The 14296-nt window shown below is 35.6% G+C and overlaps 2 protein-coding genes across 5 annotated transcripts in view; both read left to right on the top strand.

Annotated features, from left to right (window-relative positions):
* The window catches only part of LOC109082837 (glutamic acid-rich protein-like), an 848403-nt gene that overhangs the window by 738940 nt on the left and 95167 nt on the right, over positions 1-14296 (top strand). The window lies entirely within an intron of this gene.
* Positions 454-14211, top strand: LOC122141636 (alpha-tectorin-like). The gene is made up of 12 exons (XM_042749538.1): positions 454-574; positions 740-818; positions 1107-1127; positions 11765-11892; positions 12085-12351; positions 12484-12579; positions 12699-12828; positions 12949-13076; positions 13274-13540; positions 13672-13767; positions 13888-14017; positions 14141-14211. Exons 2-12 carry the CDS (start codon positions 764-766, stop codon positions 14209-14211), a joined length of 1389 nt encoding a protein of 462 aa, XP_042605472.1. The 5' UTR covers positions 454-574; positions 740-763.

Genomic DNA, 14296 nt, shown 5'->3' with positions numbered 1-14296 from the left:
AATTTACATGAACATGGTTTCACATTTAGCTCAGTAAAACAGACAAAATATTGTATATATTCCTAATAAGATGATAGATTTATGCCACGTCACCAGTGAAATGTGGATTTGGAAGGTTTAACTCTCTCACCTTGAAGTTTAATTCAAGATCTAATTTGAGATTTCACACCTTAAAATGCAATTCACTAAAAATATAAAAGTAATACATTTTAGCAGAAATGTAGAAAAATGTGAGAGCTAGCCATTTCCCTCACTATTATACTATTAATGTTTTGAAAGTTTTGCAAAAAAAGGTCTTTTTAACTTGTTTTATGTGTCAAGTCATTAATTACGTCTCAGCTGAGAATTAAAAAAATAAGTACTGTGTTACAAAGGTAAAAGCAGGAGGGCAAGTATGACAGGTTTCTGTCATGTCAATTTTCGCTCTATTGATATTACTGTAAGTTATGTGAAAACCCCACCTCCTAAAAATCAATATAAATACTGACAGTATCTGTCATTTGTTTCAAAAACTGCAAGAGGTTGTTTAAATCATTGTATTTGGAATCGTCACAATCTCCGTTTGGAAAATCTGGTAAGATTAATTTTCTTATAACAAATCATAGACAATCATTTTTATTTTTTGTAGTTGTGCTTAATCAGTATTAATGATGAAAAAAAGTTATCTCAAAAATATACTGCTATTGGTGCCATAGTTGTTCAGAGTGTTTAAGATTCTTTTTTCTTTTTTTCTTAAAAGAACACATTGCGAAAACACAAAAAAATGGGGAAACCTGCCCCATTATATGTGTTAGCAGCACTGCTGTCTCTTCTTGCCAGTAAGTCAGAAATTTACATTATAAATCCTATTAATAAAATGTTAAAAAAAAACTGCATTTTAATTTCAAATTCTCATTTGTGAATGATTAAATCAATTAAGTAATTAATGATGATGATGAGAAATATTTATAACTTTATTCATAACAAAATGTCCTCCATTTAATGTAATTTACAAAATTATATTTATTGTTTTAAAATCGAATTGTTAATAAAGAATGATGTGCCTTTAATAATAAAATAATAATTTAATAATAAAATCTGACACAAAATTCTCTGTTCCCCTCCAGGTAAAGTGACTGACGCACAAGGTAATGACAAGATAATAATTTGTGGTATTTGCGAAGCAAAGCATCACATTTATTATCATTTCACTTTCTTGTTCTTCTTCCTCTATACAAATTTTCTGAGCGATAGTATCTCTAGATACGATTTTCCTAGAGAATTAGGACCTACTAATTTCCAAGCCATGCCACAGAGTAATGAAAGGTAACGTGTGAAAGGGACAGTGCTTAGAGGTAGCCATGGCCACCACTGACTGAAGCTTGACCATCACTTTATGGTCACCTCACTCACAGTTGCTGCTTCTATCTTTTTTACTTGACCAAAATTTAGTTAATTTGGAGGCAGAAGTCTCTTTAACAACACATCAAATTTTCAGGTTCACACACCAACTTTGCCTTAAGGCTAGGTGTTAAGTCAAACAAGAGCATAGAAATGAATGGAACTATAATGGAACTATATTAAAAAAAAACACTTTGATGCTCAAGCATGTTTTCAGATAGTGAGTACTTTCAACATTATTTCTATGAAAAAATGTTTTCAGTGGACTTTCAGATTGTGCTTTGCTTGAGAAAACATTTCTCATAAATTCATAAATTTTTTATTTTTTGTCAAGTTAGTTTTACATCAAATACAACGTGATTTTTGTAATCAAGTAATTGCCAGCAACAGCACATTTTTCTACTTATTAGAGCAATTATTTTGTGCATGAAATCACCCACATGTTAACAAACCCATGAGAATGCGGAACGATTCTCGTGAACGACGGAAGAATGCAGAGCATTCGTAGCTTATATAGACTGCACGACACTGCCATGAAGATTGATGTGTTTCACACCTGGGGCAAAATATACCCTCCCCCTAACTGACGTATCAGGAAGGAATGTTGTGAACAACTTAAAGAATGTAACAAGACTAAAAGGTTTCAGTTTTACAATTTGTTTGCAATAGTGCACAATACAATCAAAATATTAAAAAGCAACATTTGTAAGGATTGATTTGATACTATTTACAAATTAAGATGTCTCTTAATAAGCAATGAAATGATATGTACATGTATAAAATATCATGTTCAAAAAGCAGTCACATAACCATATTGGTTGTCATAGTAAGAACACTGAAGCATGGTGGTTTAAAATATCTAAGTTAGTTGGCAATCAAAGTTTTGCAGGTTTCAGGACACAGTAGCCAAACCTTAACAAGCTGATCGTATGTAGACTAGTTTCCAGGGCCGGGTTTCCCGATAACGATTGATCTTAGCGCTTAAGAGCGTTTTCTACGAGTAATTTTACTATCGTTCGTTATTGTTTCTTGTGCGTTTCCCAACAATGCACGTAAAGCAATTGCACGTAGCTGTGGTTTAAGTGCTACTTAGGAGTCGTTATCCGTTTGTCAAGTGCTGAAATGTTGTTAAGGTTATAGAATGGCTCTTAATTGTAGTACACGATTTTTTATGACGTTAACCTAATGCTGCGTTCCAGACAGGCAACTTGGATATAATAACTATAATACAATGCAAAATTATTTTATATTGTAGTGTATAATATTATACTTTACATAATAATATATAATGTACTTTATGTGCAGTATAGAGAGAGAGAGAGAGAGAGAGAGAGAGAGAGAGAGACATTATTTCCGGGTCTAATACATAGCTGGTTTTCGTGCGCTTCAGTCATTGACATATTTTTTTCCCCTCAGTCTTTGACGCATTTCCTACATTACTTCTTTTATTCGTTTTTTTTTTCAGTCATTAAATTTAGATGTGTATTTCTATTTTTTTTGTCCCTTATTATTTCATTTATAAATTAATAAAAAAAAAAAAAACGAGTCATAAAGTGTACAATAAAGCACAATCAAATCCTTATATTATAATCACATTGCACTTGAATCAAGTTAAAGGTGTAATCTGCCGATTGTCCTGCAGAGGACTGCATAAATCTGTCTTCTTACGATGCACTTAGGGCTTTACGATTACTCCAGAACTCCAGAGATGATTTTCAAGTGCTACTTAAGTTACGATGCTTTTGGGAAACAGACCGTAATATTAAGATCACTCGTACGATCGTTTTTACGAACTTTTTAGGCCTACGAAGCTTAATTGGGAAACTCAGCCCAGTTTATTTGTTGGTAGTTGACCATTTCTCTTTCCCAACCACTTACTTCCCAATAACAAATAAACTTGGCAGTGTGCCAACACGAAGCCCCAGAGAACTGCAAAAAAAAAAAAAAAAAAAAAAAAACTTCCGTATTCACTGTCAAAATTGTTTTAGTTTTTAAATACTGCTAATCTTTAGACACACTATATATTAAATTTTTTAAAAAATGGACAATGGTTATAATAAGAAATAAGGAATAAAACCATTAAAAATTAATTAACATGCTTTATAAAAACAATTAAAGTAGCCCAAGTCAAAGCGTATTATAAACTACTGTTTGGTAATGTTAACTTAAACAAGTAAATTAAACAAAAAAAAAAAAAAAAAAAAAAAAAAAAAAAAAAAATTACATTTAGGAAATTTAATACAGCTAAGATGACAATTGATGTATTTGACTGCAAAACAATTTAATTTTCTCTCTTTTGTTGTGGTAAAGATGACAACACAAAAAATAAAAAAATTAAATTAAATAGGCAGATAAATCCAGAAAATAGTAAAACAAAACAATTGCTTAATTTATTCATACTGCAATACACTCAGCATAGTACTTGTGGCTGAAAATAATCAAGTATGCTTAAAGTATTTGGTAAACGGGACTTGTTGTAAGTTCAGTAGCTTTATACTGTTCTGTAATTGCAGTTTAATCAGCTTTTCATTGTTTTCTTTATTATTTAAGTTTTCCCTGGAAGTACAATACCACAATAAAAAAGTTGGTCACTCTTTAGTTTGGGGACCAATTCTCACTATTAACTACAACTTTTGCCTTAATAATCTCAAAAAAACCAAATAAAAAACACTTAGTAAAACAATTGATTTAGGTACTGTAACGCAACGTTGGAGTAATATGAAGCGCACGACAAAGGAGTAGAATCCAAAAGTACTTTTAATAAATCCAAGTAGAAAATGCAGAGGGAAAACCAATTGCAATACAAACAATGTACTGGGGGAAACTTGGAGAACAGAACTCCCCCTCCTAGAATTCAATTCAATTCAGTTCAATTCAATTTTATTTGTATAGCGCTTTTTATGATACAAATTATTGCAAAGTAACTTTACAGAAAATTAAGTTTCTACAATGTTTAGTAGTAGCTTATCAGTGATGACTGTCAGTTTATGTGCATACGGCAGAAATGTTCAGAAAAATCAATAAAAGACGTAAACAAACAGACGATTAACACTGTTAACAGCAATTATGCAATCAAACTTATAGCAAAATGTGGTAGTTCTGTAGGTTGTCTCTGAGTTAGCATCATCTGAGGGGTTGGCATCATCTCTTCTCAGGTGTTCTGGATCCAGACTGGAGCTTGTGTAAATCCCGTGGCAAAACAGAGAAACAAATAGAGACATAATTAGCGTAGCTGCTGTTCCAGCCAAGTAAAATTAATTAGTTTAACCCAAGCTAAAGAATAATAATGCGCATTTGATCAGATATAACTGCAGTCCAATATTATGAGATGCATTATTTGAATGCTTGGCCAAAGAGGTGTGTTTTTAATATAGATTTAAACAGAGGAAGTGTGTCTGAACCCCGAACATTTTCAGGAAGGCTATTCCAGAGTTTGGGAGCCAAATGAGAAAAAGCTCTACCTCCTTTAGTGGACTTTGCTATCCTAGGTACTATCAAAAGTCCAGCTTTTTGTGACCGTAGGGAGCGTGATGGATTGTAGCGTGGTAGAAGACTAGTTAGGTACGCAGGAGCTAAGCCATTAAGGGCCTTATAAGTAAGTAATAATATTTTGTAACTGATACGGAACTTAATAGATAGCCAGTGCAGAGACTGTAAAATTGGGGTAATATGATCATATTTTCTTGACCTGGTAAGGACTCTAGCCACTGCATTTTGGACTACCTGTAGCTTGTTTTTGAGGATGCAGGACAACCACCTAGCAGTGCATTACAATAGTCCAGTCTAGAGGTCATGAATACATGAACTAGCTTTTCTGCATCAGGAACAGGTAACATGTTTCGTAGCTTGGCAATGTTTCTAAGATGGAAGAATGCTGTTTTTGTAACATGGGAAATATGATTTTCAAAAGACAAGTTACTGTCTAATATAACACCCAGATTTTTGACAGTAGAGGAAGTAACAGTACATCCGTCTAATTGCAAATTGTAATCTACAAGATTCTGTGTAATGTTTTTTTGGTCCAATAAGTAATATCTCTGTCTTATCTGAATTTTATAGGAGAAAATTATTGGTGAACGACAGTGGGCAATTCTACTTATTAACTCTGAAAAATATTTGGTTCTGGCCGCTTTAACTGCATGTTGATATTTACTAAGGGTATCCTTTAACATTTCATAAGAGATCTGAAGTTTGTCTCTTTTCCATCTGCGTCCGGCTTTTCTACAAGATTGTCTTAAAAAAAGTGTTTCACTATTATGTCATGGCTGTAAATAAGTCTTAGGCCTTTTCTGAGAGGAGCAACATCATTCAAAATATCTAAGGACGCAGAATTAAAAGCAGTAGTCATTTCCTCTATGTCTGAAGATAAAAAACTAAATAAAGAAAAAGGGAAACTAATGTAGAAACTGGGCTGACAGCATATGCCTCAGCAAAATGATAAATTCACTTCATTTACAGGTCAAAAAAAAAAAAAACTCTTCTGGTTGGTTATTACATAAAGAAAAAGGGAAATCACAACTAAAAAAAAAAAAAAAAAACAGGTCTATGATCTGATATAACATTGTCCTCTGTGGCCACATTTCTATTTGACAAGCCCATTGATAGAACCAAGTCTAGAGTGTGATCAAGACTGTGAGTGGCATCATAAAATGACTGTGTTAAATTAAAAGACTCAATAAGATCAAAGAACTGCATCCCCATTAAATTAGATGAACAGCACACATGAATATTAAAATTCCCTAGAATTAAAAGATTGTCCATAATTGGAACAATAGAAGAAACAAAGTCTGAAAAGTCTTGAATAAAATCTTTGTCGTACTTGGGTGGGCGGTAGATAACTGCACAGTCAATAATACAAGATAATTCCAGTTTAACTAGCTGCAGTTCAAAACTCAAATAATTCTCCACAGGTAGAAGGCTGCATTTAAATTTGTCCTTAAAAAGAGTAGCCACTCCTCCGCCCGTACCAGTGGATTGAGGTGTGTTTAAAACAGAATAATTCACAGCCAACAGTTCAGCAAGAAAACAAGTATTTGCCGGGTCCACCAAGTCTTGGTTAAAAATAAAAAAATCCAAGTTCCATGATGCGATAAAATACTGTAGTACACATGTTTTATTTCGCAATGACCTCACATTCAAGAGAGCAGCTTTAGCTGTAATAGAGACCGGAGATTGAGATTGTCTCACCGTTGAATCCTTAAGTTCCTTTAGATGGAGATGGGTTATCTTTCCACTCCATCTGTGGGCTTTTAATGGTAGAGCCAAAACATACGCTCAAGTTGAGCAGGAAACATCTGCATAAGCCACGTCTGAGAGCACTGCTCACAATTCCTCTGGGACACACATAAACGCACATACATTCTAAAAAGCCAAGGACATGACGGGTTGCCGTGCAACATGTTGGCGCCATCTTCTTCCTCTTCCTCTTTTAAACTTTAGCTCAGAGACCAGTTGCAGCTCACCCTCAGCAGTGGGAGTGTGGTCAGAGCTTCCTTCCATGCCCTCGTACTCCACAAGTACTCCCTCTGTTACGGCCTGGTCAGATGAGAGATCGGGGTCCGGCTCGGTGCTTGGCTCAGTAATGATTTCTGGCTTTTGTGTCGTGGTGGCTTCAGGCTCTCCGTCTGTGGTGGGCTCTGGCAAATGCTCCGTATAGTGGCGTGATGGCTGGCTGGGCCCTGGATCAGTAGTGGGGCTGGTGAAATCCTCCTCAGCAGGGCACACGGTGAATAATAATCCATTATTTACCAGCACCCACTCCACAAATGCGGCGAAATCCTCTTTGGGACCATTCAGTGGCAGGTGTGCCTTAGACCACTCGCTAAGGCTGGTGAGGTAGAAAACACAGAGCGAGCAGTAAGGATAGTGTGCTAGGCACACCAGAGTCCCTTTTGTGGTCCTCCAGCGAGAGGTCCTGCTGCTCCAGGCTGAGGAGTTGAACTGCTGGCAGGTCCATCCGAGAGGGGAGAAAAAAGGAACAAAAACAAAAAGAAAGAAAGAAAATTTTTGGTCAGGTATTCTGTAATGCAATGCTGGAGTAATATGAAGTGCACAACAAAGGAGTAGAATTCAAAAGTACTTTTAATAAATCCTAGGAAAAAATGCAGGGGGAAAACCAACAACGATATAAACAATACCCAACAAGGAACTGAGGGTATAAATACAATGGGAACGTAATCAAGAGGAACAGAAACAGGTGTGTACTCATTAATAGCCAGGGAGATAAAATAGGGAACCAATGTAGGAGAACAGGAACACAGAAAACCGGGGTGATTCTAGGATTTTCATTTTATGGGGGCTCAGCCCCTAATGAGGGTATAATAATAAAAAATATAAATAAATAAATAAAAAAATGTTTGACTAATAGGGTTGGGTGGTATACTAAACCTATTGCAGTATTCCAGTGTATTGCATAAGTTAGATGGGTATAACGTTTGAGTAATGAATAAGCCAAAAACAAGTCTTCCTGATAACAAACACACACACACACACACACACACACACAATTTACTGTTTGCATTTCTAGTACAAACCTCTTTCATTAGCTCAAGTATACAAACCTCTTCTATGCTCAAGTACTCTCTGTCACTGTCTTTAATCATTTCTGCGCTTGACTGTATGGTAGTTAATGCCACATGCACTGTAATATGTTTTATATTGAAAGTTAAATTTTTAAAAAATAGCAACATTTAATAAAGTATGCGTTCATAAGTGTTAAGGGCTAACGTTACATTTCCGCTGGAGGAAACAGCTGTGGTGTGATGGGGGTGAACACATTGAAAACTTAAAAGCAGTTGGGAAACGGATTGCTCCCCCATGACATTTTGTAAACTGTATTTATGGCAAAGAACTGCACAGATGCAGATATTATAACAATCTATCGATAAACACACACCTCGTCCTCTGTTTCTTGCTCTGAGGATTAAAGAACGCGCTGAAAGACGGGTAGGAGCCGAAGACTGCTGCCGTTTTCATATGAAATTAAAAGGGGACTGAGGCGATCATGAATTTGTGTACAGTTTATGGAGCTAATCCCAAAATTTTTAGGGGGGCTGAATAGAAATTAAATAAAGCCACCCTCAAAATGGCCTAGTGACGTTTATGCAGCAAACCAAACCAAAACAGAACATAAATATGACAGGCATGAAGTAGGATTGAGGTATAATTTTTTTTTTTTTTTTTTAAATTGCAGTTGGGATTATTGGTGTCTAAAAATCTATTTGGGTTACAATATCTAGCTAGAGTGGAAAAAATAACCAACATATTTGGAGAAGATGTTTTGCTGATTATGGCTATGTGGATGAAGCAAATGAACCAAGCCAGTGTGGATATCATGAACAGTGAACTGGTGAAGGTTAGCAACAGTCACACCTTCCAGGCACAGACACATACAGGATGAGAAAGCTTTGCTTGAAGCAGGCAGAGCCGATAAATCAGGCAACTAGTTCAAGAAAAATTGAGTGTTCATGTGGTACAAGACTTTGTGACTTCTTTCACACTTAAACTTGGAGTACACAGGAGTTTAGTGAAGTGGCGTGTGGCCAAGTATGATGACCCATACTTGGAATTTGTGCTCTGCATTTAATCCATCCATTGCACACACACACACTGTGAACACACACCCGGAGCAGTGGGCCGCCATATTGCTGCGGTGCCTGGGGAACAGTTGGGGGTTTGGTGCCTTGCTCAAGGGTCTCTCTTCAGTCATGGTATTGAAGGTGAAAGAGTACGCTGGTTATTCACTCCCCCATGGCAATTCCTGCTGGACTTGAACCCGTAACCTTCAGTTTACAAGTCAGACTCTCTGTCCACTAGGCTTTGACTACCCCTTGGGTGTAATTAAAAAAACATACAAAAGTGTCCCTCGTGGATCAATCTGACCCACATAGGAATGCATGGAACTGTATTCCTATGCGGGTCAACTGCATTTTTTATTATATTAGATTTTTTTGATATACAAAATCCAGTAAAGACGCATACCCCAATGATGGGCTGAGATTACAGAATATCCTTAATGCAGAAAACACTCACATACACGCACGCACACACACAAACACACACACACACGGTACACACACTCTCATAGAAGCACATTATAACATGAATGATGTTAATGCTGGGAAATTACTGTCATTTTGCCATTTTTTTAACGTAACAGTTAAATTTGAGTGATGTGGTGGAGGCCAATGAGTTTATATCATATTTGAATTTTTAAATATATTATATATTTATTACATATTTATAAAATTGTATGATTATACATGTTTAGGTTATAATTCAGTTTGAATTATTAAAAAAATACATTGACAATAAATATTGATTTTTTATTTAATGTCTAAATATATATTTGAATGCATAAATAAGCAAACTGAAGCTTCAAGTTGGCCTAATTTTACATGTTTCACTTGTTTGCTCAGTTCAGAATCTCCATAGGAGCCTATAGGCCCCTCTAGTGGCAGTAAAGTCATTTTTGCTACCAGATGGCATCAGAGACACTTAGTAACCCAGTTCAAAAATGGTTTTTAATAGAAAAGGACTAAAAAAAATTTTGTGAAATAATGTAAAGATTATTATTTGCTCATAGTTTTTTAAAGATATCCAGAATATAAGGTAAATAGAATAAAAATCACCAAAAGAATAATAATGTCAACATTAAATAATAATAATAATAATAATAATAATAAAACTACATAAATATTTAGAAAAATATATAAGGGATCATTATAAGCTTTTTGGACAAAATATATATATATATATATATATATATATAATATATATTATATATATATATATATATATATATATATATATATATAAAATTTTGACCCGTGAGGGAAGGATTTGTTAAAAAGTGGAAGGATGAAGATTTTAAAGCATATTTTCAATTAGTGTCACTGCAAATAGGCTTTAATAATAATAATAATTTTTATTATTATATTTACATGGTCTAATCATAAGTTATCGATCTCTGACATGTCCCGCATTGTCCAGGAGAAAGATGTCTGTTGACTTGCAACAGAGCAACCATATGGTCACCCTAAGAGATGCTGGTGTCAACTGAAATTTTTGTTAAATTTAATTAAAAACCTGTCCATTTTAAAGTGCCCCTATTATGGGTAATGAAAGGTTCATATTTTGGGTTTTGGGAGTCCCCAGCAACAGGATGACATGCACGCAAGGTCAAAAAACACTTTCATTGTCTTATAATATATTTTATTTTTACCTTACTAGCTCAACGACTCCCGAATGATTTGCTCAACGATTAATTTTTCCAAACCCCTCCTTTGCGTGATGCCAATCTGCAGTCATTGGTCCGATAGGTCTCATTTTCATTTCATCATGCCTCTAATGCATGATAAAGCAGTGTTTGTGAGCGCAGTGCTGCTTTGTGTACAGTTTCCCCGGAAACAAAAAATCTAACCACACCACCCCAAAAGCGGCATCTAGTGGCAAAGAATGAATTAGCATTTTTTCATTTAGACCAAAGTGAAAAGACCAACATGTGGGCGGGCAATATGCCAGTGTTTAATGTTGACATCAACATGAAATGGCTTGGGATTCATTTTTAAAACAACTCGTTTCACTAAGTGAAAGATGTTTTTATTCACTTAAAGCTATGTTACATACTGCATGAAAGGTAATTTTCAAAAATCCATAATAGGGGCATTTTAAATAAAATGCAATGGTGAATTCTAATTAGGCATTGTGTGACCCGCCAGGACCCAATGTGAGATCTACCAATCAGGGAGGTTTCCAAATCTACACCTCATTTTTTATGGCCTACTAGCGATAACAGCCCAAAGAATTTTTGGATATATTGCAACAAGTTTGTATACCTGAATTTTTTTTTCTCAGCCATTCTTCTCTGCAGATCCTCTCAAGCTCTGCCAGGTTGGATGGGGACTGTCTGTAGATAGCCATTTTCAGATCTCTCCAGAAATAACTGATAGTCTGCATGGCTCTAAAACATTCAAAGTGTTGTACAAAAATCACCCTTGAACTGTTTTGAAAAATTTTATGTAAATACTAAAGACACAGCTCAAATATGGCAAATTGTGCCTCACTTCCTGTTGGAATGGGTAGCTATTCTTGTATTCTAATGGGTAATTATTTTATTTATGTACTGTATGATTTATCAGTATTGTTCTACAATATGAATGTGCTTGTCAGTAGTGCCATACAGCTCTGTGCTAAAATTTTCAAATAGTAAAAGGGTACTTAGTGGATTTATTCAAAGCAGTTATTGTCCTTATTAGAAAAAAAAAAAATCCACCTACTCAAAGTGTAGGTGCAGGCATTAAAGACCCTATAGACCTATTAGGAAGATAACACCTCTATTAAATCACCCAGTTAAACAATATACTAATGCATATGCTTTTACTAGTTCCTGCTAATTTCCTGCCATATGGGTATGGAGACATAGTGAACCCAAGTTCAGATGATGGAAGCTCTGAAGCCATTTTCTTGCAGCAGCCTTTCAAATACTTTGGACGCACATACAATCAGATCTACGTAAGCGTTGGACTATAACTTTTTGGTTGAGGATATTTTATTATTACATGAATTAATGACATATTTTACTTCAGTAAATAGATTTTAATCATGTTTAAGTTTACAACTTGATGCTTTTCATCATCTTTGTAAAATGAATGATTCTTTTCAGTGGTAGAGCATAATTCTACAGCAATTTGATCTGGATTTTAGGTGAACAACAACGGTCACCTGACCTTTACTCAACCACTGTCTGCCTACGTTCCTTATCTGAACGCTGGAATAGACATCATTGCTCCTCTGTGGACCGACCTTAACAATTTCAACGGTGGAACTATCTCCTACAGAGAGGATACAAGTAGCGCTGTACTGGCACAAGTCACTCAAGCTGTTAACCAATATTTCCCTAACGTCCCTTTACCCGCTACATCAGCCTTTGTGGCTACCTGGGACAGTGTGCCGTACATCACTGGTGGAGGGGTAAGAACTAATCTCTGATTTTTGTGGAATGCTCTCTGTGTGTTTTTGGTTCTAAAATGTGTCAATTTTATTATTTTATTTTTTTTGGATTTGTTTTTATTTATTTATTTTTTAATTGTTTTTTTTTTGAAGGTGGTTACTTTCCAAGTGGTTTTAGTCTCCAATGGTGACCGCTCTTTCATCCTGATCAACTATGGTGACATTGCACAAACAGGTCAAGTTTGGCTGGTGAGTGGAGTGAAGATCCATACACAATTTACAAATAGCAGAAATGAATGACAAGAAATTACTTGTGCCCAATTCATTCCAGATTTTTAGGTTTAACATGCTCTTCTTTTCTTTTACAGGCTGGTTATGACACAGTGGACTCTGTCAATTCTTTCACAATTCCAGCAGCCAGTGCCCCAGAACTCTCATACAGCAGTAATATCAATGTGAATGGTCGCTGGTCTTTCCGTGTTGATGGTTCACAAAACTGTAAGCCAAAGTTGCCTGTTTGTCTGCAACATAAAACTAAAAAATTTAACTTTTGTCTTTTAAGAACTTATGCTCCTTTGGAAAATCTAATCAGTTTATTGATGCTTCTACTTTTACTAGTGCCGGCTAATTTCCTGCCATTTGGGGATGGAGACGTGGTAAATCCCATTTCAGATGATGGAAGCTCTGAAGCCATTTACTTGCAGCAGCCTTTCAAATACTTTGGACGCACATACAATCAGATCTACGTAAGCGTTGGACTATAACTTTTTGGTTGAGGAATTATTTCGTTATTATTACATGAATTAATGACATATTTTACTTCAATAAATAGATTTTAATCATGTTTAAGTTTACAACTTGATGCTTTTCATCATCTTTGTAAAATGAATGATTCTTTTCAGTGGTAGAGCATAATTCTACAGCAATTTGATTTGGATTTTAGGTGAACAACAACGGTCACCTGACTTTTACTCAACCACTGTCTGCCTACGTTTCTTATCCGAACGCTGGAATAGACATCATTGCTCCTCTGTGGACCGACCTTAACAATTTCAACGGTGGAACTATCTCCTACAGAGAGGATACAAGTAGCGCTGTACTGGCACAAGTCACTCAAGCTGTTAACCAATATTTCCCTAACGTCCCTTTTACCGCTACATCAGCCTTTGTGGCTACCTGGGACAGTGTGCCGTACATCACTGGTGGAGGGGTAAGAACTAATCTCTGATTTTTGTGGAATGCTCTCTGTGTGTTTTTGGTTCTAAAATGTGTCAATTTTATTATTTTATTTTTTTTGGATTTGTTTTTATTTATTTATTTTTTAATTGTTGTTTTTTGAAGGTGGTTACTTTCCAAGTGGTTTTAGTCTCCAATGGTGACCGCTCTTTCATCCTGATCAACTATGGTGACATTGCACAAACAGGTCAAGTTTGGCTGGTGAGTGGAGTGAAGATCCATACACAATTTACAAATAGCAGAAATGAATGACAAGAAATTACTTATGCCCAATTCATTCCAGATTTTTAGGTTTAACATGCTCTTTTTTTACCTTTACAGGCTGGTTATGACACAGTGGACTCTGTCAATTCTTTTACAATTCCAGCAGCCAGTGCCCCAGAACTCTCATCCAGCAGTAATATCAATGTGAATGGTCGCTGGTCTTTCCGTGTTGATGGTTCACTAAACTGTAAGCCAAAGATTTGCCTGTTTTGTCTGCAACATAAAACTAAAAAATTTAACTTTTGTCTTTTAAGAACTTATGCTCCTTTGGAAAATCTAATCAGTTTATTGATGCTTCTACTTTTACTAGTGCCGGCTAATTTCCTGCCATTTGGGGATGGAGACGTGGTAAATCCCATTTCAGATGATTGGAAGCTCTGAAGCCATTTACTTGCAGCAGCCTTTCAAATACTTTGGACGCACATACAATCAGATCTACGTAAGCGTTGGACTATAACTTTTTGGT

Source organism: Cyprinus carpio, chromosome B22 (genome assembly GCF_018340385.1).
Source record: "Cyprinus carpio isolate SPL01 chromosome B22, ASM1834038v1, whole genome shotgun sequence".
Taxonomy (NCBI): domain Eukaryota; kingdom Metazoa; phylum Chordata; class Actinopteri; order Cypriniformes; family Cyprinidae; genus Cyprinus; species Cyprinus carpio.
Note: the sequence above shows the minus strand (reverse complement) of the source record. Positions and strands in the feature narration are given on the sequence as shown.